This window comes from Canis aureus, chromosome 1, assembly GCF_053574225.1.
Source record: "Canis aureus isolate CA01 chromosome 1, VMU_Caureus_v.1.0, whole genome shotgun sequence".
In the NCBI taxonomy this organism is placed as follows: Eukaryota; Metazoa; Chordata; class Mammalia; order Carnivora; family Canidae; genus Canis; species Canis aureus.
The window spans coordinates 94,461,118-94,488,538 of record NC_135611.1 but is presented as its reverse complement, the minus strand read 5'-3'; the positions used below and the strand labels follow the sequence as shown (position 1 = coordinate 94,488,538).

General features: G+C 34.9%; 1 protein-coding gene across 5 annotated transcripts in view; it reads right to left on the bottom strand.

Moving 5' to 3' along the window:
• RIC1 (RIC1 partner of RAB6A GEF complex) overlaps positions 1-27,421 on the bottom strand; it is a 144,960-nt gene that overhangs the window by 78,378 nt on the left and 39,161 nt on the right. For 4 of the 5 annotated variants that reach the window (XM_077909624.1, XM_077909614.1, XM_077909608.1 and 1 more), the window contains one exon: positions 4,418-4,497. The exons of the other annotated variant lie outside the window; for it this stretch is intronic. In XM_077909624.1, the coding sequence (XP_077765750.1) occupies positions 4,418-4,497 (80 nt within the window). The remainder of the gene's footprint in view (positions 1-4,417; positions 4,498-27,421) is intronic. 5 annotated transcript variants of the gene reach the window in all.

Sequence of the window (27,421 nt, the reverse complement as noted above, 5' to 3'; positions counted from 1 at the left end):
TGAAATGTATAAAAAGATCAAAGAAAACATTAATCAAAGAGTAAATGACCTTTGAGGCATAAAAAGTCATCTAATAAGACTGTCACCATTGTTGAAGGCTGGCTCCCAACATGAAGAAGAAGGATGCTGGAAACATCACTATGTGGAAACTATGATAGATCACAGGGACAACCGACCTTTCTCAGGTAGAGCATAATGGAAAATGATATGCAGTCTAAGGTTAAGATGCTGTCACATAATACATGGAAGTTGAGATACTCCAGAAACACCCATGTGATGAACTCATAAAATTTAGAGAAGAGTAACAAAAGACAATAGTGTTTCTATAACTGAGAAGAGTACAACTAACCACTGGCCTCAATTACATGGCCTCCATTCTTCACAACTATTTTGTCCAAACCACTCCAGACCATTTCTCCTGTTTTTGATTCACTACTCCCAAAAAAACTCCAAAGTAGCAGATTACTAGATGAGAATAAACAAGGCTGACGCAATAACGTACTGATGATAAAGAGTATATATTTGGAAGCTACAGCACTTAGGTCTGAACCATGGCCATGCCACTTATTAAAGTGTGTGACAGCTGCTAAGTTACTTGGCCTCTCTCTGCTCTAGTAATTGCACCTAACTACCTCACAAGGTTATTACCAGGATGGATCAAATGAGTTTGAAAAAGTGCTTAGAACAGTGTCTTCAACTGCCTAAATGCTTACAACGGCACAGATGACAATGATGATACAATGCCAAAACAAACATTTTTTTACTCTCCTCGAACCTGTGTATGACCCACTTTCCCAATTGTAAAAACATAAACTCCTACAATCCTACAAACAATTGAAGAAAAAAGTATTTTTTATTCCCATTTTACGAACAGGTTCTACAGATAAACTAAGAAACTAAGGAGGCTAAGTAATCTGACTAAACAGCAACCCAGCACTAAAATACACAACAGGCTGATTCTAATTTTCTCTGCTCTACAAAATTGTTTCCTTTTAAGATATTTTGATTTTATACAGCAGTTACAAGAAGCTAAACTGGGAAAGAGGTACATTATCAAGTCAAATATTAAAAACTAAAAATCACTTAACATATACTATACATATAAAATGTGATTTATATATTAAATCTTTTCTTATATTGTTATATATATAAAATCAATGAAAGTATTAGAAATGAAGTTTAAAATGTAGTGATGGAAAAAGTATATTAATAACAGCATTAAGAAGAGCAGCTGTCCTTTATTAATTTTCCTATGTACGAGGCAGTTATCTCAACATTTAAGATGCATGATCTCATTTAATACTATGAGATAATTACTACTGCTAACTTTTGCTACAGATGAGGAAGTTGCCCAGCTGGGAAGATGAAGAACAGACATTCATTCCCAGGTCTACATGACACTAAAGCCTAGCCCTTTAGCTAAGGCAACACCTATTTTACTGAGCCACACACTGAAAACATCAATATACTAGAAGAAAGCCCAAATTTTAAAACAACATAATGTATTTTCTTTAGTTCCCTAGTCTGACACCGTCAAACACAGCAAAGTTTATGTACCATCAGAACTACTACCACTCAGTTACAAGACGTCCTCTGGAGTCTTAAAATCAGAAGGTAGAAAGTCTTGTTAAGTTCTTAGCAACACAGAAAGTGAGCTTCAAAATACTATCCCAAATCACTGTAAACACATGAAATCAGGTTAGTGACTTGAAATAATGGAAATGTTATTTTTCAATGTGTCAAGGGATGTTAGCTCCCTATTCTGCCCACCTATACTAGTATAAATTATTTTCAGGAGCATGTTTATTTTTTTTTTATTTTTTTTTTTTTAGGAGCATGTTTAAATAGAGCAATAAAATGCTAGTTCAAAATGTACAAGGTAAAAACACTAATTACAACAGTTCTTCAAAAGGCTCACAAAAGTATCGCTTAGAATGAAAAAAGTTTTATTTTATACACAATATTGAATTTAAAATTTCTAAATACATATTATCAAAATGTGCATAACATTTAAACAGTATAATTTATATACTGCAAGTGTTTTTGCATTAAAGATTTTTATTGAAAAAAATCAAATTAAATTCCATCATTTAAATATTTCTATACTTTACAAAAGATTTCCAAAATTCAACTTACACTTCAACTAATACAGTATTACAAAAATAAAAAAAAGACTTATGGCATCAAGAAAACCTAGACAGTCCCTTAAAATCTGTGATAAAAGGATCTCAGTTACATCCTACATCTCCTACATCTGCCTCTCCCACAGTGTTTTCTCAAGAATTTCAACAAATATTAAACAACTTGCATAACACAATTAAAAAAAGACATTTTGGCTTTTTGTTATACATTTTTCAAATACACTGATTTTTTTTAAACCACATTGAATACAGTGTATGCAAATCAAAGGCTCTGGAAAATTCAAGAGCTGAAAGATGAAAAATCACTACAGTTCTACCATTCAGGAGCCATTACTATAAATATATATTACTCTTTTTTTTTTTCAGATAATTTTTGTTACTTGTTTTGCAAAGTTGTTGTGGTCATATTCTATATGCAATTTTGTGTGATTCATTTCTTCAACCTGATCAAGTTCTCAAGTTTTGGGTTTTTTTTTAAGATTTGAGAGAGAGACAGAGATAGCAAGAGAGAACACAAGCAGGGAGGAGATGGAGAAGCAGGCTCTTAGCTGAGCAAGGAGCCCAATGTGGGGCTCGATACCAGGACCCCAGGACCATGACCTGAGCCAAAGGCAGATGGTTAATGGACTGAGCCACCCAGGTGCCCCAAGTTCTCAAGTTTATAAATTTTTTGAAATATATTTAATGACTACATATTTTTTTGAGAATATACCAATTAACTTTCTTTCCAAGGTTCTCTAATATCACGTTTTTGTCTATATCTACTATCAGAAGTATATAAGAACACATTTTACTATTCTTCCACCGGCAGAGCAATAATTTTTTTTAAAAAAAGACTATTTTTACATATTGAGGTGCCTGGGTGGCTCAGTTGGTTAAGCAGGCAGCCCTTGATTTTGGCACAGATCATGATCTCAGGATCCTGGGATGGAACTCTGAGTAAGGCTCCATGCTCAGTGGAGAGTCTGCTTGAGGATTTTCTCTGACTTCCTCTCCCTATGTATGTGTGTACTCCTCTCTCCCAATCTCTCTAAAATTAAAAAAATATATATTTTAAAAAAAAATTTTTAATTATAAAAACAAAACAAAACAAGATTACTTTTTTTTTTTTTTTTAAGATTTTATTTATTTGAGAAACAGAGAGAGGCAGAAACATAGGCAGAGGGAGAAGCAGGCTCCATGCAGGGAGCCCGATGTGGGACTCGATCCTAGGTCTCCAGGATCACACCCTGGGCTGAAGGCGGCGCTAAACCACTGAGCCACCCGGGCTGCCCACAAGATTACTTTTGAGTTACTAGTGTTTAGTCTGAGTTACTAACAAGTTTGTCTTGTATTTGTTATATTTCCTCTTATGAGATCATTTTTACCTATTTACCTTTTGAAATCTTTGTGTTTCTTAGTAATTTATGTCACCTTAAAATATAAGATATGTTTTATAAATAAAGTTATACAAAATATAACATTTTATAAAATCTAAAAACAGTAAATCTTGGTCCTATTTACTGACAAAACTTTCCCCAGTCTGTTAAGTGGCCTTTTAATGTTGTTTTCTTCCTGTTAATTTTCAGAAATGTAAGCTTTCATATATGGAAATCTACTTTCCCTCTAACTTCTTATATACATAATAAACTCTGGCTATCTCCTACCATCTAGAAATGTGGTAAATATTCATTTATATGGTCATCCAGCTTTAATGGTTTGATCTTTTCTTAAAAAAAAAAAAAAAGGATATGCTTTAAAAATTAGTATGTTCTTTTTTTCAAAAGTTCCTTCAATAAAACATTCTTTTATTTCAAAAGTGAGGCAAAAAAAATTAAGGAAAAAATGCAAAATAAATAGAACAACATAGTTTGAAAATCAAAGTCTATGTTCCTTCAAGTTCTATCCAAGAGGTTAGTAACCACTGTTTGGAGTACACATTTTTTCTATGCACATACAAAAATATAGAGGAAAAAGTGCCTGTAACTTTCCTGACATTTCTTTTCCCCTCATGATGTTTTAGCTCCTCCATCATAACACTAGTATATTAGTAGTGATCCTGAATGTCCAAAAAGGAATACTGTACATTCACCCAAGATTCCCACACTTTTTTAGTCACAGAATTCTTTACTCTTTATTCAAGTAATGACAGTTCAAAGACTTGGTAATTTTTGAAGTACCATTTTTAAAGTATTGGCTTGGCTTTTACTCACTTCAGACAATGCGAAACTGGAATGTTTTTATGAATACAAAGTATGCAAACCAATTATTAAAAGAATGAAAGACAACAAACTTACTTGGGATACACTGGTTCATAAAGGTACTTGTCCCCTCTTGTAGATGTAATATGAAAAAACAAGATGTAGCCATATGCAGTCTGAAAGATAAATTTTATTTGCCATGAGAATTAGCGGGTAAGGCTAAGACTAAAATCTTAAATTTTATTTTTATGTATTCTAACTTTGAAAACATTTCACTTGTGGGAACCCTCTTTTGAAGAGCTACAGTTTAATTATGCAATTAAAAAATGACTTTAATATAACTCATCCTGTTTAATATAGAGAGCTTTTATATTGATAATATTTCATAGGTGTCGTTGAAATCAATAGTTCATAACATATTATACACATTAATACTCTAAAATAGTTACAGTATTCAATAGCACACAATTATTTTACAAAATATACAGAACTTTTAAAACTCTGCAATATGGCAAATAATTTTTTCTAAGTCTTTAAAGCACCAATGTCACCAAATAGTAATACTATGACAAAATTCTTAGCTCTACTCAAAGTTTGCACAATATAACTTCAGAATAACATGTTTATATATTTCAAAATTAATCAACTGGCCTCTGTTTTACTATAAAATATAACGAGACACAGAAGAAAAACAGAGCAAACTTTCAATTTCCAAATTTGAACATCAGTTAATTTTTCTAAGTTAACAAAACACTTTTAAAATACAAATTGTATTGAAACATTACATGATCAAGGCACATTATCTGCCAAATGTGAAGCTCAACCACTTTACATTTATAGAAATATACAAAATACTATATTTAGCTGTTTCTGACCATTTTCAAGCCTGAGTGAAGTGGCAACTGTTTGGCCCAAACTACTATATACTAATGCTGAACTCTTATCATTTTAGAAGCATGCGAGCTTTTACCCAAAGCAGAACAAAGAAAACTGAAAAAAAATTATTCAAGGTTTCAAATTTCTTTCTAGTGCTTGCTTCTGTTTGTTACTTAAAGGAACATCAAAGGAAAATTTCTTCAAAAAAAAAATTTCTTCAGCAGTCAGATGTTTTGTTTAAGCTATAAACTTTACTATTTCATAATGTATTCCAAAACTCTAGTTCAATATATTGGGTCACAAAAGAAAAGAGGCTAAGATCATCATTCTAATTCCTCATGTGCAATTTTACATTCTTCAAATGTGGAGAATCTGGGATAAAGCAAAACAGATTTGAATCAAACCATATGAGATATCATAAACCACCCCCCCAGAGTAGTGACTTAAAAATCTGTAAACTGTACTATTACCTTATATGAGCTAGACAAGTAAAATATAAGGTCTAGCGCTTACATGAATAACATACAAATGAGGTCTGGAATATTAGTCACTCAAGGTCAAAAGTTGAACATTTCAGAATATCAAATGATACTAATATACTCGTAATTTTAACAAGTGCTTGGAAGACTATAATGCCAGGGAAAATACAGCATCATTTTGCACCAGCATTTAGAAATTTTATATCCATGCTATACTAGACAAAATTACAAATAATGGCTTGATTTACTATTCTTGTATTTTGCAGCAATCTTTACTAAGTATCTATAGCTTCTCATGTATATTAAATGCTATATACTTCCAGATTTCACTGATCTTTTCCTAAACAATCCTGCCTTAAAAAAAAAAAAAAAATCCTGCCTTTGAATAAGCCCTGCCTTTGAACAATTTTAAAAGTTTTGGTAATAAATGATCATCCTTAAAAAGTAGGATTTCTGTTGTTAACTACACCAAAACCGTTTTTATGCAGTGTTCTTATGCAGTGTTAGGCTTTTCTCTTTCCACCCCCAAAATATTGCAGACGAGCATACAAGCGCTGCTTAATCTATAGGCAACAGTCCCAATAATACCTGCTTCTAATATGCATTCACATGGTCTGTCTCTTGCTCTCTCTCATACAAATACACGCACGCAGACATACACACACACAAAACTAACTTTTCCAAAAAAAAAAATGAAAAGACAAAATAAAGAACCTTGGAGTTCTCTTTCCTGGTATCATCCCATAGCTCAACTTTTTTCTTTCTCCAAGGCTTATTTTACTGGATTCTGTGGTTTTAATTACAAGAAGCATAGCAATTTTTGTAGGCAACTTGAATGACAAGTCCTCATGTCTCTTTCTTTTGTATATCCATAAATAAGGATCACAGACACATAAAAATAAAGGCTATCAAGAGGATAAAAGAATCACTACTTAAATGGAGAATGTAATAGACTTGTTTCTAGTAATACCACTTAGAAGAAAAAAATTTTTTCGAGGAATATTTTCAAGGATATTAATAATGCATCAACAATTTAGTCAGAGAGGTATGAATATTCAGAGAGGTATCATTTTTTTCAATTGAAAATTGCAAACAGGGATTTGAAAAACCATGCAAACTACCTCAGAAAATTCCACAGTTTAAAAGGAAGAATTTGAAATCTGGAGGAGGTTGGGATTGTTGATGGCATTATTAACTACTTTTTATATCTTGCTTTATTGGGCATTTGGGAAGTTTCCCCTTCCTACTCAAAATTAAATATATTTTAAAAATTATTTTATGATTGATGCATGACATACATAATATAAAAGCAATTTTCTGTACCTAAGAAGAATTCAAATCCAATTGAGTCATGATGCAAATCAACTTATATAAAACAAATGCTCTGACTATAGGAAGCAATCCCATAATCTTCCTCTACCATTACCCAATGCTCCCAATGGACATGAATTCATCATGTCATTAGAATTCGAATCATTGTGCACTTCTTTCTTAGGAGATGCCATTTTTATCATGAAGAAGAGATTCATGCATCTGGCACCAATGACCTGAATGATGCATTACTAAGATTTCTATAATAATTAAGAGATAAGGATTTGAGGATTTAGAGATGCATCTTCTATCCCAACATACTGTCATGTTAGGTAGGCTTCAAATAAAGTTGAAATAACAGAATATTTAATTCTTTACACTGGTTTGTAAATGGCGCTTCCTGTTTTTAGATTATACATGTTCAAATGCATAAAATTAATCACCCAAATCCTACGAAGATAATTACCTACCATTTCTGTATAATTTTTTAGACTCTGTATATTCTGATACATGAATATCTTTAAATAAGAAATGATAAAAACAGCTATAAATCACACACTCAAAAATAGGTGATGAATCTCTTAACATGAATACTCACCCAAAATTATCATTCCTAATACTTACTACCACACTTTTATTATACCAGGTCACTAGTTTAAAAGGGGGTGGGGCGGGGGCGGGGTCTGCTTCCAACCAAGATGGATTAAAGTGAAACCAATTTATGTTCCCATCTAAAAACAAAACTAAACCCTGGATAAAAATCTGGAAACAACGGTTTTCAAAACACCAACATGAAACAATGAGGCCAGTGATCCCTGACAGATGAGATACTGATAGGAGTCGAGTCCTATAAATGCCCCAGCTTATATCGCCTGAGAAAGCTTCCAGTCACAGCACTGAAAAGGGGAACTAAGACAGAGCCTGACAGACTTCCCAACCTGAAGAGGTGAAGCTGAGAGCCAAGAGGAATAAGGCAACTATAAGTCATACAAAAAAGAACCAGAGAGGAGAGACCTGCACACAGAAAAAATCCAAGAGTACCATGCACAAACATGTGAGGAAACCATTCAAGGCAGGAGAGAAACCAAACCAGAAGAATTAATAGAGAGAACACTGCCTGTTCCATAGCCAGACTGAAGAACTCATAATTCACTGGGAATTAGTATGAATGCTCAGAAAAGTGGTCTTCGGGTATTCCTATGATAATCCTGAGAAAGGTAAGGCCTCTTACCTTTCTAGTGGGGAATAATTAGCTTTACTGAGCATGGCTCAAAACCCATATTATAAAGCATAAAATAAGACTTGAATATATCACAGTGTCTCCAGATAATCATCACTTCATCCCAGAACAAAACTCAAGATTTATATGACCACAAAAATATCCAGCAGACAACAAAGTAAAATAACAATGTCTGGCATCCAATCAAAGATTACCACATATGCAGCAGATAAGCAGGAAAACATGAGACACAATGATAAATGAGAAAACTCAACCAATCAAAAGTGATCACATTCAATTAAATGTTAGAACACAAAAGGACATCAAAACAGAATTGTATTCCACATATTCAGAAGGTTAAGGGATATAGAAAATTCAAACCATTTTTGAGAGATAAAAACTAAAATGAGATTAAAAATATAGTGGATGTGACTAATGGCAGATTAAATATTGCAAAAGAAAAATTCACTGGTCATAAAAGCATAGCAGATTATCCAAATGAAACACACCAAAAACAACAACAACAAAAACCCACCAAAACAAAACTGAAAGAGCACTGGTGAGTTGTGGGACAACTTCAAGTGATCTAAAATACATATAAAAGAGAGTCCCCGGGGGGAGTGGTAGAAGTCAGAAAAAGCAGTTGCATTAAATTTAATCCAAATTTCATTTGTTTCAGTTACACTTCTTTAAAAGTTAATTGACTTTTCAAACAAGAGTAAGAACAATGTATGTTTTTACCATATGTAAAAATAAAATGTGTACAATATATATTCCTTGACCCCAACAGAATTAAATTAGAAATCAGTAACAGGTATCTGGAAAACTCTCAAATAGTTTGAAACTAAATAATATGCTTCTAAATAATTCATGGATCAAAGAGGATATCAAAAGGAAATTGAAAAAATACAGTATACTAAAATTTGTGGGATGTTGCTATGGCAGTACTTAAGGGGAAATTTTAGAGCTTTAAAAAGCTGTATTAGGAAAAAAGAAAAAGAAAAACCTCAAATCAATGACAGTAGCTTTTAACTTAAACTAGAAATAGATGAGCGAATGAAACCCAAAGTAAGCAAACTAAAAAGAGGAAATACCAGAGATCAGAGTGGAAATCAATGAAATACAAAACAAAAATAAAATCAATGAAACCAAATTCTGGGTTTCTAACAAATAAGATCATTAAAATTGATACACCTCTAGTCATATTGTCAGGAGGAGGGGGGGATAACCACTATCAGAAATAAGAGAAGGAACATCACTACAGATTCTAGAAATATTAAAAGAATAATGAGGGATTATAATGAATACCCATGCAAAAAGTTGACAACTGGATGAAAAGAACAAATTCCTTGAAAGACAAACTGTCAACACAAGTAAGTGCATAGGCCTACTGTCAATTCAAGAAACTTAAATTTCAACCAAAATCCTTTCCACAAGAAAACTCTATGCTTAGATGGTATCATTGGTGAATTCTAGCAAATATTTAAGAAAGAAATAATACCAATTCGACACAAATTCTTCTAAAAAACCAGAGGAGGAGACAATTCCCATCTCACCTTATGGAGAACAACATTACCCTCATACAAAAACCAAAGATATTACAAGAAAATACACTACAGACTAGCATCTCTTAGTAACACTGATGTAAAACTTGTAAACAAAAATTTACCACATAAAATCTAACAATATATTATCAGGAAAACATATCATAAGTAAAGAGGGTTTATTCAAAAATGGTTGGTTTAAAAAAATAAAATAAAAAATGGTTGGTTTAACATTTTTTAAATCAATATATTTATTTCACCATGTTAATAAACCAAAAAAGAAAAACAATGTGATAGTCTCAATAGATGCAGAAAAAGCATTAAACATCCTACAAGGCATTCTTGATTAAAAACTGTCAGCAAATTAGCATGAGAGGAAATAGTTCCATAACCTGATAAAGGAGATCTGCAAAACACCTAGTACAACATCATTCTTAATAGAGAAAGACCAAATGCTTTTCTGCTGCTCAACATTATACTAGACAATCTAACCCATAAAATCAGGCATGAAGACAAAATAAAAAGTATCTAACTTAGGAAAAATGAAAACTGTCCTTTGACTTAATTGTCTACATAGAAAACTGATGAACTCTATCAAAAATGTACCAGTGAGTTAAGCATGACTACAATACACAAGATCAATATAGAAATATCAACTGCATTTCTATATACATAAAGAACCAGAAAATTAACATGTTGTTTTCACTAGGATCAAAACTAGGAACTACGTAAGAATTCGAGCAAAAGATACAAAATAACTGTACAGTGATAATAAAACACTGAAATTAAAAATATCTAAGTAAATGAAGAGATTTATTTTATTAATAGGCCAAAAGGTTCAATAATGTGAAAATGATAACTCTCCCCAAATGGATCCACAAATTCAATGCAATCTCAATCAAAATCTCAGCAGGCATTTTCATCAAAACTGACAAGGTTAGTTAGGGCATCTGGCTGTCCCAATCGGTTAAGTGTCCAACTCTTCGTGTCACTCAGGTCATGATATCTGGGTCCTGGGATGGAGTCCTGCATCAGGCTCCACTCTCAGCACATAGTCTGCTTGTCCCTCTCCCTCTGCTCCTCCCCCTGCTCTGTCCCTGGAATGAGTAAAATCTTAAACAAAAAAGGGGGGGGGGATCCCTGCGTGACTCAGCAGTTTAGGGCCTGCCTTTGGCCAGGGAGTGATCCTGGAGTCTGGGATCGAGTCTCACATCAGACTCCCTGCATGAAGTCTGCTTCTCCCTCTGCCGGTCTCTGCCCCCCACCACCCCCCCGTCTCTCATGAATAAAATCTTTTTAAAATTTTAATTTAATTTAAAAATAACTGACAAGGTTATTCTAAAATTCATATGGAAATAAAAATCTCCTACAACAGTGAAAGCAACTTTGAAAACAAAGTTGGAAAACTAACACTGTAATTTCAAAATTATTACAAAGCTAATCAAAATGATGCTATATTAACAAAGATACACATAATCACATCATAGAAGCAAATATAGACAAAAACACAGATAGATGTGGACAACTGATTTTTGACAAAGATGTAAAGAAATATAATGCAGAAGCAATAACAAACTGCAAAAATTGAACTTGGACCTATACCTTGCACCATATATAAAAAATTAACTGAAAATATATCACAGACCTAAATATACAACCTAAATAATAAAACCTCTACAAGATGAGGTGCCTGGGTGGCTTAGCTGGTTAAGCATCTGACTCGATTTCAGCTCATGCTCATGATCTCATGCATCGGGCTTGGGATTTTCTCTCTCTCTGTCTCTCTCTCCCTCTCCCTCTGTCCCCCACTGCCACTTACTCTCTCTAAACATAAATAAAACCTCTAGAAGAAGATATAAAATATATGAAGCATAAAATTTAAAAAAATCAATGAATTGGACTTCATCAAATTAAGTATTTCATTCAAAAACCAATGGTATTTGAGAATGAAAAGTCACCTATTAGGAGAAATTCTTTATAAAGTATATATGTAATACAGGACTTATATCCAAAATATATTAAGAGCTCTAGGATTCTGACAATAAGCAAAGAACCTAATCAATAAAATAAGCAAATGATCTGAACACACACTTTACCACAAAAGACAAAATAAACAAAAAACAAAGATGTTCAACATCATCTGTCATTAGAGAAATATAAATTAAAACTATAATGAGATGCAAATATACACCCATTGGAATGGCTAAAATTAAAAAATCATACCATACCGTATATGGTGGCAAAGGGCATCAGAACTCCCACATACTGCTGGTAGGAACATAAAATGATACAACTGTCTCAGAAAAAAGCTTGGCATTTCCTTAGAAAGTTGAACATTCATCTACCTCATGATTTAGCTGTTCCACTCTTGAGTACTGACCCAACATAAAAGGAAATATATGTCCATATAAATATTCGTACATACATGAATACTTATAAGAGTTTTGCCTAGAATAGCCAAAAACTGAAAACAACTCAAAAGCCCATCAAGAGATGAACGGTCACACCAGCTGTGGTGCGTCAGTAAGACAGAATACTACTCTGTAGTGAAAGCAAATCAATCAGTGGCTGAAGGGAGGAGAATCACAGCAGGAGAGGGAATTACAAAAGGGTACAAGGAAATTTGTAGGAATGATGGAGAGTTCACCATCTTGACTGTGGTCGTGGTTTCAAATGCTATCAAACATGTATTTACTGTATAAATTTTACCTCAATGAAGCTAATTTGGAAAAAGAAATGAAAGTGACTAGGTTGGACCTATAGCAGCACCTTTTGCTCTCTGGAAAAGCCGCTATCATCATATAAAAGGCCTCATCTAGCCTATTGGAGAATAAGAGGTCACAAAGAAAATCAAAGTGGGCATCCCCAGCAGACTACCAGACAGGGCTGACAGCACCTGGGTCATTAAGCAGCAGGGGAGTTGTCAGATAACTAACTGTAGCCATATTAGTGACTACAAGTGAGACCAGGAGAATTTCCTGACCAAACCGAGAGCAAACTACAGAATAAGAGTAAACAAATGGTTGTTTTAAACCACTGAGATTTGAAATAATGGTTCAATAAATATTACACATAAACAATAATCCTAACATAAACAGTGTAATTTAAAGAAAGGCTAAGAACATCCAGTTATGGAAATGAAAGCAAAATCATAGAGATTCAGGATAAGTGCAAAATAATCACTTCCAAAACAGAGTATGGTCAAACCAAAATGAAAGGGGGAAAAAATGAGATGAACAGGTACTGTGTAAAGGATTGTGCTCCTCTGCAACTTGCTATATCCCACTCTGTTAGAATACTGTTCTTTCAGCTGTTATTTGGTGACTCAATACATCCACATGCTGGAAAGAAAAAAGAAAATCACAATCAAACAGCAGGAATTCTAAATTAAGCTATCTTTCCCTTATTCATAAGTAAGTTCCTTTCTAATTCATGTTACACTAACTTTCAGGTTGTGGTACAGCAAGCTATATATACTTCCATTTAGCTCTGTGTGAAGGGAATGCCGAAAGTAGCAAGAGAAAACAGACTTGGAATGGCAGGTTGGGGCCAGATCGCAGGAGGTCCTGAGCACTGGGCTAAGCAGTTTGGAAGACACTTTGAATGCAATGGGAAGCCACTGAAAGGTCTGAAAATAAGAATAAGAGCTCTGATTTAGAAATAGCCATACATGATTAAGATGTACTTCAAGTGGAGAAAAAAAAGAATAGCTAAAAGTTTTGAGCTCTATGCAATCTAGAAAGATACAAGAAGACCTGTCTGAGGATATGGCAGTAAGAATAACAGAAAAGCATGGCAGTAAACTAGAGACAGGACTTGGCACCATACTGGTGACTGGATGGGAATGCAGAATCAAAGGACTCCAGTGTTACTTCCCATTATAAGTAAAATTACAATAAAAATACTTGCCATATGCCTAAAGACACTGGGCTCCTATCTGTGAGATTCCTAAAAAGGAGACAGTACTTAAAATTCATTTTAATGCTCCTTGTGCTGGACTACTGTCTAAAGTTGAGGAAAATTTTAGGGAAAATTATGCCCTGAAATCATGTCTACAAAAATGATATTCTACTCTGAAATTCAGAGAAAATACCGTCCCAAAAAACACTACACACCAATTCTTAAAATGGGAAAGGATTTTCTCTCCCACACCCCATTAAAAAACAGTAAGATTTCTTTTTAAGGTACCAGCTGATAAGGAGGGGACTATGGTTGTGTTGGTGATACAGAAATAGAATTTTGTATTAACTGACAAGTGAGAGCACAGAGTGATGATACTCGAATGTGGAAGGTCAGGCAGTTAGAGAAGTACAAGAGTGTACAGTGTACAAACACAGCCTGTACACAAACAACTTTGGCCCTGACTCAATTTGCAGGTAGTTATGTGGTTATTGCTCTACAGATCCTACAACTGTATATCCTTCCCTATACATTCCATCAGTGACATTTTGTAACAGCAAGTTTTAAAGTATCTCCTAAATTCAGCTCCATTTCACAAGAGCTAATAGGATTAAACAATCACACTAATAGTGAAAGGCAGTAATAAGACTTTCTAGAACCAGGCTGTATGGCTTAGAATTCCATTATCAGATATATGATCTTAGATATACAGTATCTCTGTAATCTTGAGCAGGTACTTAACCTTTCTCAGCTCAACTGTATGATGGGGAACAAATTACCTTTAGAGCACCGTTAGCAAGAACTGTAATACATATAAGGCATTTACAATGTCTAGCACATACTAGACACCCCCAAAATTTGCTACCCATAATAACTCTGAATTTTCAATAGTTACTTTATAATCAATATATTTCATGTAAGAGGCTAAATGTGTAATGCATTTGAAGAAAAGGACCATCAAAATCAGTAAAGCTTCAGAATTCAAAGTTTGGTTACCTAGAAAGTTCACTTACCCAATACCATTCCATGATAGTATACGATTCTTTAACATTTTTTTTTTTTAAGATTTGAGAGGGAGAGACAGCACACAGCTCGATTGGGGGGAAGAGCAGACAGAGACAATCTCAAGCAGACTCTCTGTTGAGTGTGGAATCCCACACAGGGGCTCGATCCCACAACCCTAAGATCACGATCTAAGCCAAAACAAAAAGTCGGTTGCTTACCCAACTGAACCAACCAGGTGCCCCAACATAATTTTCAAATGCACCTTGATAGATACCTTTTAGTACAAATGGTTATTTGCAAAAAATGGCTGACTGCCTTACTGAACAGATTACAAAAACATCAGTGGCCTTTCTAAACCTGTACCATGTAACTGATGGTCCCCCATCTGTTTTAGTCTATATTACAATGTAAGAAATGAAAATTAAGAGGCACCTGGATGTACCAGTATAGAACCTGAGATGTGCTCTCTCTCTCTCCTTCTACCCCTTTTCCCTCCAGCTCACTGTCCTCTGTCTAAAATAAATAAATAAAATAAGATAAAATAAAAATAATCTCTTTTGCAGGCAGAGGCAAATAAAAACCTGGACAATAGATAGCAATGGTTTACTTTAAGTTAGCTTCTGGATTCTGTAAAGACAGAATGAGTCCATTCTTAATCTCTCCTCCTCCTCTCAGAGTACAATTGCCAAAACATGTGCTGGCTGAGTCTGCAGATGTCCAGGTCATCAAGATCTCTTGAGTTCTTGTGGGAAAGAGTAAGTGCTAAGGGACCAGGCATAGAGAAAGCTTGGCTTTGCTTTACTCCTTGAGGCACTGGGCAAAGACCTGGGGTTTCAAAGTCTTCTAACTTAAAAAGCAGAACCCCAAGGAAAAGGCCAAGTGTGACTAATCCTGGAAGTGAACACAGGGTTGTCCACGCAACCCTGATGACTGCACGAGGTGCAAGGCAGATGCTGCAACAGTGAACTCAACTGTCCCTGCACCTCCTGGTCTGGAAAAGCCTTCAGCTTTTACCCAAAGAGAGACCACCTGAGAGTAGGGGAGACTCATCCTAAGCCTCAACTGAGGACAAGACTTTATGAGCTTGTCTGTGTCTGCAAACTGCCACTTTTGCCAACAGCTGGAGTCTGCATTGTCCAAGAGGCCCACATGAAAGCCGGACCTCTGTGGTAGCTGATGGAACACAAGAAAGTACCGTTTATACTGGAAGCTCAGTAACAAATGAAACAGCTAAAATATATGGATCCTACTAATGAGCCACACAGATGAGAGAGAAGAATGCAAGCGAATTATGGGGAAAAAATTAAGGGCTTTCAGGAGGTACTATGAGAATATAAATAAGACTTTTCAGAGCTAAACATTTCCTACTAGGAAAATCAGACAAATATAAAGAATAAACGATAAAGAATAATCCTTTATGGGAGCTGAACCTTTTACTCCAGAAGATCAAAAGGAAACAACTTCATGATACAAAACACAAAGAGATAAAATCACCACTGAGAAATGAGGCGTGAAGAACAAACTCAAATTGAAATTTATTCAGATAATAATACAAGAAAATTTTCCTAGTTGCAAAAACACTACAGCTGAGATTCAGGCTTGATATGAAGGTGGAGGGGAGGGGACAGAGGGAGACTGTTTAATGAAAAAGGACATATCCACAGATAACAAGCAGAAACTACTGAATTTTACTCATAAAGAGAAAAATCATATAGAGAAAAAGATGATGAGGTTGCCTACGAAGGAGGGAGAACAGATTAGCCTATGAGGTGGAGGGGAGGGGACAGAGGGAGACTGTTTAATGAAAAAGGACATATCTACAGATAACAAGCAGAAACTACTGAATTTTACTCATAAAGAGAAAAATCATATAGAGAAAAAGATGATGAGGTTGCCTACGAAGGAGGGAGAACAGATTAGCCCTAGACTTCTCACCGCTAACACCAAAAACTATAAGGCATTGGAACAATAGTTCATAGCTAGAAAAAAAAGAATCCCAAATCCAAGAATCCCACAGCTAGACAGGATATCTTTTACTGTGGTTAAAAAATGGAATGTTCAGATATTATTTATTTAATGTATGAATGCCTACCATGTGCAGAAAATGCTCTTGGGACCTGGAGCTATGGTGAAGAGAACAGGCAAATGGACATGGAATATTCTAGGTTTAAAAAATGGACAAACACAGGCAACTTGCAGAAATAGAATGGCAAAGGGTCAATTCAGACATGAAGAGATGCTGAATCTCACTAATGAAACAAATGGAAATTAAAATTAAAAGACCATTTTTTACCAATCTAATTTAGATGTAAATTCAGGAAAACAGAAATCAGTCTTATGAACACTTAAGAGTACCTCCGGAAGGAAAACAATTTTGCTGAAAAATAGCTTGGCAACATTTATTTAAAAAAATAAAGATATAACCTTTGACTCAGCAATATTGCTACATAGAAGAAACTTCCCTAAAGAAATAAATGTACCAATACAAAAACAGATGTATGTATAATAACGTTTACTGTAGCACTGCTTGTAGTTGCCAAAAGTCCATCAAAAAAGAATAGTAGGGACACCTGAGTGGCTCAGTGGTTTGGCACCTGCCTTTAGCCCAGGGCATGATCCTGGAGTCCCAGGATCGAGTGCTGCATCGGGCTCCCTCTGTGGAGCCTGCTTCTCCTCTGCCTGTGTCTCTGCCTCTCTCTCTCTGTGTGTCTCTCATGAATAAATAAAATCTTAAACAAAAATAGTAAATATGAAACTTCCACACTGTGATATATTATACAGATACTAAAATCAACAAGTTAGAAGTATTTATATTAATATGGAAGAACAGTCATAATATACTAAGTGAAAAAAAAAACCAAATTGCAAAGGAATGTGTAATTAAGATTTCAATTTTGGGTGTAAATTATGAATGTCTTACACCTATTTAAGAACTTAAAAATCCACTCATCTGTAAGTTATAATCCTATACAGGCATTCAAAATCAAGTTACAGAAAAATGTTGAAGTGAGACAATGTTCATATGTCAAAAAAGCAAGTTACAAAGCTGTATAATAGCTTTGTATAAAGAATGTTTTAGATAATCCTCTGAAACTCACAGATTTATCAAATATGCTTCCCAACAACTAGTGACATTTGCAGTCACCTGTAGTAATATTACTTTGTTTTTAAAGATAAATAGACCAATAGCTTTCAAATTTTAAGTGGTATTAAGTATGAGTATCTGAAAATATCCATAAAAAGATATATGGATATAAATAAAAATTAATGATTATCTGTGAATGGTAGTATTATTGGGGATTCTTTTCTTGCGTTTCTTAGGTTTTCCTCATCAAACATGTATCACCCTTAAAGCTTAAAAATTAACACTTTTTAAAAATCCAAAAACTTTAAAACTCCTAGAAGATAACAGAAAATCTAAATGACCTTGAGTTAGGCAATAACGTTTAGATACAATATGAAAGGCATAATACAAAAGAAAAAAGAGATAAGCTGGACTTCATTAAAGTTAAAAATGTGTGCTCTACCAAAGACCAATCAGAAGAATAGAAAGACAAGCCACGAACTGGAAGAAAGTACTAACAAAAGATGTGAGAAATGACTGGTATCCAAAATAAGGAACTCAAAAAGTTCAACAATAAGAAAATCACTCAATTAAAAACTGGGCCCAACACCCTAACACCTCATCAAAATACACAGATGGTAAATAAACATATGAAAAGGTACCCCATATCATAACATAATCAGGAAAAAGCAAATTAAAACAATGAAATATCACCATACACCTATTAGAAAAGCCAAAATCCAAAACATTAGTAACACCTAAAGTTGATAAGGACACAGAATAGGGACTCTCACTCACTGCAAACAGAAGTACAAAATGGCACGGCCACCACGTAAGACAATTTGGCAGGATCCTGCAAAACTAAACATAGTCTTACCATACAATCACACTTGGTATTTATCCAAAGGAGCTAAAGACATACATACACACAAAAGCCAGCAAACATGTTTACAAGCAGCTTTATTCATAACTGACAAAACTTGGATGCAACCAAGATGTTCTTCAGCAGGTTAATGGATAAAAAAAACTGTGGTCCATCCAAACAAGAACATATTATTCAGTGCTAAAAAAAATGAGGTATCACACCATGAAGACATGGAAGAACCTAAATGAAAGAAGCCAATGTGAAAAGGCTACAATACTGTATGATTCCAACTATAGGACATTCTGGAAAAGGGAAAATTAGGAAGACCATAAAAAAGATTAGTACTGGGCAGCCCGGGTGGCTCAGCGCCACCTTCGGCCCAGGGCCTGATCCTAGAAACCTGGGATGAGTCCCACGTTGGGCTCCCTGCATGGAGCCTGCTTCTCCCTCTGTGTCTCTATTTCTCTGTGTGTGTGTCTCTCATCAATCAATAAAATAAAATCTTAAAAAAAAAAATATATATATATATATATAATTCTCTCTCTCTCTCTATGTGTGTGTGTGTGTGTGTGTGTGTGTGTGTGTGTATATATATATATATATATATATATATATATATATATAGTGGATACCTTTCATTATACATTTGTCCAAACCCACAGAATGTACAACACCAAGAGTGCACCATAATGAACACTATGGACTCCAGGGGATCATGATGTGTGAATGAACATTCATCAGTTTAACAAATGTACCAGTCTGGTGGGGGATGTTGATAATGAGGAGAGTTATTGCATGTGCTGGGAGAGGAGTTATAAAAATCTCTGTGCCTTCCCCTCAGGTTTGCTATGAACCTAAAAATTAAAGTTTATTTTTCAAAAACTCCACATATAATCCTTTATGTATTTTAAGATTCATAAGCTAAAACATTAATTCATGTTTTAAATTGTACAAATAAACGTGATAAATCACTTGTATCACGTCAGCATTTACTCAGTATATTTAACATAAGCCACACTATAACAACTAAAATTACATCTCCACAAAGTTGCAGATAAAGACTGTAAGCTAGGGGTACCTACTTGGCTCAGTCAGTAGAGCATGCAACTCTTGATCTTGAGATTGGGGGTTCAAGTCCCATGTTGGGTGTAGAGCTTACTTAAAAATAAAATCTTTTTTTTTTTAAAGCTTTTATTTATTGGGATCCCTGGGTGGCACAGCGGTTTAGCGCCTGCCTTTGGCCCAGGGCACGATCCTGGAGACCCGGGATCGAATCCCACGTCAGGCTCCCGGTGCATGGAGCCTGCTTCTCCCTCTGCCTGTGTCTCTACCTCTCTCTCTCTCTCTCTCTCTGTGACTATCATAAATAAATAAATATTTTTAAAAAAGATTTTATTTATTTATTCATGAGAGACAGAGAGGCAGAGACACAAGCAGAGGGAGGAGAAGCAGGCTTCCATGCAGGAGCCCAATGCGGGACTCGATCCCAGAACTGCAGAGGCAAAGGCAAACGCTCAACCACTGAGCCACCCAAGTGTCCCAAAATAAAATCTTAAAAGAAAAAAAAAAAAAAAAAAAAAAAAAAAGACTGTAAGCAATACCTATGTGAAATAATAACAGGATTCTCAATAGCCAAAAAATAGATGGTTTTATCTTCTCTTCCATATATGCATTTTCTCTCTCCAAATTGAAGACAGTAATAATTTTTTCTTTTTTCTTAATACTTAGTACAGTACAAAGGGTTAATAAATTAATGTGAAAATATTTCTCCTCTATAAATAAAGCTAACAGGCTATTTCCTCTTTACTAGGGTATAGGGGCTGTCTCTAGTTATGTGTTCCTGGTCTGGGGGTAATGAGGGCAGGGGAATAGTGGCCCAGAGTGTAAGAGCTCCATAAAATGATGTTTGGGGGTACAAGCCATGTACTGTTTGGTCTGCATATGAAAAGTACATTAATAGGAAGTCCTTTACTATCTCTAGAAATTGCCTGGCCTTGGGAGGGACAGTTTCTTCAGAGTCCACAAGTCCTCAAGATTTCGAAGCATCATATATACAGAAAAACAAAAGAGAAAATTAATACAGAGAGAAAACAAATTCTCATAAATTTTACTGTTAAAAATTCTAACCATAATGATAATGAAAACTGAGCTCAAATTTCAATAAAATTTTATGGGGATAACATTTTTAACAGATGTTTAAAGTTAGTATTCCCTCTCATCGAAACAGATTGTAAAGTTTCTTCTATTAATGCTGGCCTGTAATGAGATCTTACATATTCTATTTGAAATGTCTTTTCACATAAGCAGTGCCAAATACTGATTATCAATCCATGAACAAATGATTTTAACAGAATATAGTCATTACTGGTAGGGAAGACTACAACTCTACTAGATTCTTCTCCTGATGTTTGCCTTTTAACATGATAGATTAATCATCTCCAATTGAAGGCTGGATTAAAGTACTCCTCGTGCACAATTAAACGGATTGTGAAATATGGACATTTCCTTTGCAATTTCATCAAGTTCTGAAACATGCTATTGGAACTGGGTATGAGCTCAGAAAATATATCTACTGCTAATTTTTGTTGGAAATACAGATCTTATTTTTTTAGTTTTTAACAGCAGGGGAAATAGAAAAAGCAGCTTGACATTACTTGTGATTCAAACGACAGCAGTGATCACCAAAATGACCTGACCACATATAAACCTCGCATTTAAGCACTGCTTTGTAGTTTTGACTGAGTTCACGTGTAAACATTACCAAATCTGAAAAAGTCATTTGCCAGATCATTCAGTGTCTGGTAAGTGGCTGAGGTAGTTCAAGTTCAAAAAATTTCAGTATCAGCCCCAACGTAAAAAAATCCACAATAAACCTTTACCAATGACTGCTAAGATATCAAACACCCATGGAACTGGGCAAGGGTCTCTAGCTCCTATTTCTAACGATTTAAAATGGCCATAAGCATTCAAAACTTCCATGTGTCCGAGAGCTTTGTAAACTGTCAACTAAGCCTTTTCTGCTCCACGTGTCTGTGTCTCAGTAACTGATCTCGGTCACTATCAGTTAAAATACAAAAACACACCCTAGTGGACTTTACTTCAGCTTGTACTGATTAGCATTTTCTCTAATTAGTTTTAACTTCTTTAAAATCTTCTCACCTGATGTTCTCCCATACAAGTTATTCACAGGGAGTAATTCTCAGTCATCTCACAATCTATACTGCCTATTCAAATAAAATAAACTGAGCAGTAAAAAATAAAAATAAATTAAAAAAAATAAAATAATAAAAATAAAAAAACTGAGCAGTACTGTAGCATTCCTCAATTCATCAAAAAACAGCTACACTTACTTTGGTTGTACCTTCATTTCCATTTTTTATTTTTCAATTATTATTCTGTTTTAAATATTCTAATTTTTCTATTAATTTCAGCGAGTTGGGAATACTGTGATAAATACTAAGCTGGATAATATCAACTTTTATTATATTCTTTTGGCTTTGTTATAGGGTCACTGCATAATTAAGACAATAATTTCCCATCCAATAATAAATTAATCCACATTCCAATGTATTTTAGAAGCATGATATTCAAAACCTAATTTTCTCTTCTTTTGTTCTTTTGACATGATAGGTATGCACTAGTAATAAAAACTATACTGAATGTCACAATATAGCAGTATGTGTGTCATATGAAACATCTGATCTATAAATTGTGTTACTATAATTTACAGTGCACCAAGCAGAAAAAGGAAGATATAGAGCACCACATATGGACACTGTAAGGACTACTTGACTCAGCTAATGTAGCTTGAAAGCAGCCATAGAAATTATGTAAATAAATTAGCATTTTCATACGCCAACATTATTTATGAACAATGAAATTTAAAATTCACATCGGAAGATACACCTAGATAACAGCCACATCAGTGCAATTAACTCAGAAAACGACCTGGGGGCAACCTGAGTGGCTCAGTCCATTAAGGGCACAACTCTTGGTTTCCGCTCAGGTCATGATCTCAGGGTCTTAGGATCCAGCCCCCGTCAGGCTCTGCATTTAGGATTCTCTCTCTCATTCTTCCTCTGCTCATTACTACTCCCCTCCCTCAGGCTCGTTCTCTCTCTCTCTGAAAAGAGGAAGAGGAAGAATCTCAGAAAAAAGGATGAAGAAAAAGAGAGAGAGAAGGAAACAAAGAAAGAGAAAAGAAAACAACCTGTATATTGGCAGAACAGACTTTCTGCAGTTAATCAAAGGACACATCAAAAAGGGAAGGAGGGGCAGAGACTCCATTGAGAACCAAACTCCTAGGGAGACTCACCACAAATGGGAGGGACACCACAAGCATGGAGAAGGCAGAGAATCAGACCCCACACCATGAACCCCAGGCAGAGAAGAGCTGCTCAAGGAAGATGAGTCTCCAAAACATTTGGTTTGGAAACCAGCAAGCTTAACTCCAGGTACTTTAAAAATCACAGACTTAGCCTGGAAAAGGTGGAGGGCAACAGGAAACGGAGTCCCCTTAAAGAGCCAACATAACAAGCTGAAGGAGAAACAGAACAGAAGCAGCAGTTTGAAAAGAGCCTGGGGTATACATGAAGTGTATTTATTTACTAATCTCGTATTTATTTATTTACTAATCTCAGAACATGCACTAAAGGACAGGGATGTTCAGGAGACCTATCTAAGAATAAAAGAGCTGGTGGGTACCATTTCTCTATCCCCCACCCCGGTTTAGATAACCTGACACTAGCAATAATCAAGCGTGAATCCTCATCACCTACCTTGCTAACAGTACACATCCAGCCCCATCCAACCCACCACAGCACCTGCCAAGATATGCCCTGCAAACCATCCAGCAGGGACCAGCACCACTCTAAAGTGATGAGTGTCATGGAGAGAACGGAATATAATCACATACACCAGTGGGATTACAACCCCAATAGATGGACTAAGGGCAGACACCTAGTTTGACTGCAGGCCTTGCCCACAAAAGAAAGTCTCTCAGAGACAATACAGGGAGAGCACTCTGTAGATTGGTGTGACTGCAGACCCTGCAGATGGCCTGACGACAAGTATCTTGCCTGCGCTACAACCCAACTACAAGCCCACAGCAGCCCCAGGATGGCCCTTTAACAGCACAGGGACCAAACCTTGCCCAGTGTACCCACAAAGGAAACATCTGTGAAATGCCTGGTGGTTCTGAAAAACAGGACATTGTGTTACCAGGCACCAAAAGGTCTCTTCTAAGGCCACTACTTTCAAGATGAGGAGACCTAGATGACTTCACTAATACATAGAAACAAACACAGACAATATGAGGAGAAAACAGAGTACATGCCAAATGAAAGAATAGGACAAAACCACGCCAAAAGAGCTACATGAAATCGAAATAAGCAATCTGCCTGATAAAGAATTCAAAGTGATGATCATAAACATACTCACTGTACTTAACAATGGAAGTTCTCTGTGAGACCTTCAACAAAGGGACAGAAAATATAAAGAACCATCATCAGAGATGATCAATAACTGAAATTAAAAATACCCTAGAGGGCTTACCAAAAAGAAAAGGAAAGAAAAAAAAGAAAAGAGAAGAAAAAACCTTAGAAGGAATGAATAGATTAGAGGAAGCAAAAGAACCCATCAGTGACCTGGAGTCCTGAATAATGGAAAGCAACCCAGATGAACAGCAAAAAGTAAATAATAATAATAATAATAATAATAATAAAAACGAAAGTGTGTAAAGGGAAATCAGTGACATCATCGAGCATATTAGCATGTAATTTAGAAGGATCCCAGAAGGAATAAAGATAGAAAAAGGGGCAGAAAATTTATCTAAAGAAATAACAGCTGAGGATGCCTGGATGGCTCAGTGGTTGAGCGTCTGCCTTCGACTCAGGACACGGTCCCGGAGTTCCAGGATCGGAGTCCCACATCAGGCTCCTGATGGAGTCTGCTTCTTCTCCCTCTGCCTGCATCTCTGCCTCTCTCTGTGGGTGGGTGGGTGGGAGGGAGGGAAAGGAAAAAGAAAGGGAAAGGGAAACGAAAAGGGAAAGGGAAAGGAAGAAAGAAAGAGCTGAAAATGTCCCTGGTTTTTCAGTAGAAACTTTGCAGACCAGAAGACAGTGGCATGATATATTAAAAGTACTGAAAAGAAAAATAAATGTGGAACTGAGAATAATCTACTCAGAAAGGTTATCATTCAGAATAGAAGGAGAGAGAGTTTCCCAAACCAACAAAAGTTACAGGACTTTATCACCAGTAAGCCAGCTTTATAAGAAATGTTAAAGGGAATTCTTTGAGTGAAAAGGCAATAATCAACAGTAAGAAAATTATGAAAGGAAAAACTTCCACAGGTAAATACAAACATAATTAAAGTAGTAGATTAATCACAGAGATTAAAGCACAAAAGCAATTATACCTATATAACTCAGTCAAGGAATACACAAAATAAAATGATATGAAGTATGATATCGTATACATAAAACATGCATGGAAGTAAAAATTTAGTGCTTTTAGAATGAGTTCAATTTAACTGAACATCAACTTAATATAGACTGTTATCTGCATAAGATGCTACAAATGAACCTAATTGTAACCACAAATCAAAAACCTGTAACAGACACACAAAAAAATAAAGAGAAAGGAATCAAAGCATATGACTAGTGAAGTACACCAAACTACAAGATAAAAGAGCAAGAGAAGAACTACAAAAACAACCATTAAAACAAGTAACAGATGAAAAAAAAAAAAAAAAAAAAAAACAAGTAACAGATGGCAATAAGTACCTATCTATGGATAATTACTTTAAGTGAAAATGGATTAGTATTTTAATCAAAAGATACTGATGGATTGAATGGATTAAAAAAAAGCAAGACCCATCTTTATGTTGCCTAAAGACAACTTATTTCAGACCTAAAGATACATGCATATTCAGAGACAAGAGATGGAAAAACAATTACATGCAAACAGAAGCAAAAAGAAGGCTGCGGTACCAATACTTATATCTGAAAAAATAGACTTAAAACCAAGAATATAACAAAACAAAGGACACTACAAAATGATAAAGGAACAATCCAATAGGAGCATGCAACAATTTTAAATATTTATGCACCTAATGTGGGAGCACCTGAATACATAAATCAACTAGTAGCAGACATAAAGGAAAAAATTGACAGTAATATGTTAATAGCAGAAGACTTTAACACCCCACTTATGTCAAAAATAGATCACCCAAGGCAGAAAAATCAACAAGGAAACAATGACTTTGAATAACACATTGGGCTATGTGGACCTAAAAAACATACTCAGAATGTTCAATCCAAAACAAAAGACTAAACATTCTTTTCATACACGCGATCTATTCACCAAATCTCGATAAATTTAAAAAAAGACTGAAATAATATCAGGCATCCTTTCTGACCATAAGGGAATAAAACTAAAAGTCAATCACAAGAAAAAAAATCTAAAAAGAACACAAATACGTGGAGGCTAAATAACATGCTACTTTAATATCAAATGGGTCCAAGAGGAAATCAAAACCTACATAGAAACAAACAAAATTGAAGATAAAGAGTTCAAAAATCCATGGGATGCAGTAAAAGCTGTTCTAAGAGGGAAGATTATAGCAATACAAGCCTAACACAAGAAATATGAAAAACTTAAAACTAACCCCACAGGCATAGGAGATAGGAAAAGAACAAAGAAAACCCAAAACCAGTAGAAGGAAACAAATACTAAAAATTAGAGCAGAAATACAAAAAAGAGACTAAACATAGGCGCGCACACACACACACAGTAGGGCAGTTCAATGAAACCAGGAGCTGGTTCTCTGAAGAGATGAACAAAACTGACAAACCTTCAACCAGACTCATCAAAATAAGAGAGGATTCAGATAACTAAAATCAGATAACTAAAATTAACAACTGACACCACAGAAATACAAAGGATTACAAGAGAATATGATAAAAAATTACATGCCAGCAAATTAGAAAACCTAGAAGAAAGGGATATGTCCCTAGAAACCTATAACCCTTCAAAGTGAAATCAGGTCAAAATAGAAAATTTGAAAAGATCAATTACTAGCAAAGAAACTGAACTAGCAATCAAAAAACTCCCAACAAACAAAAATCCAGATAGCTTCTCTGATAAGCTCTGCCTAAACAGTTAAAGAAGAATTAATACCTATTCTCATACTATTTCAAAAAAAAAAAAAAGGAAAGGAAAGCTTCCAGACTTACTCTATGAGGCCAGCATTACCCTAATATAAAAAACAGATAAAAAACATTACAAGGAAAGGAAATTACAAACCACTATCTCTGATGAACATAAATGCAAAAATCTTCAGCAAAATACTGGCAAACTGCATACAACAATACATTAAAAAATAATTCACCACAATCAAGTGGGATTTATTCCAGGGGAAAAAAAAATAGTTTAATATGCCCAAATAAATCAACATGATATATCACATTAACAAAAGAAAGGACAAAACTCATATGATCATCTCAAGAGATGCAGAAAAAAGGCTTCTAACAAAGTACCACATCCATTCAAGACAAAAACTCTCAACAAAGAAATTTTAGGGTAAACATACCTCAACATAATAAGCCAAAGACAAAAATGTCCACACACATCACTTTTATTCAATATAGTAATCAAAGACCTAGCCACACCAATTAAACCAAAAAAAAATCCAAATTAATAAAGTAAAACTTTTACTATTTGCAGATGAAATGATACTATATATAGAAAATCCTCAAGATTTCACCAAAATACTACTAGAACTGATAAATGAATTCAGTAAAGTTATGATACTAAATATACAGAAATTTATTTCATTT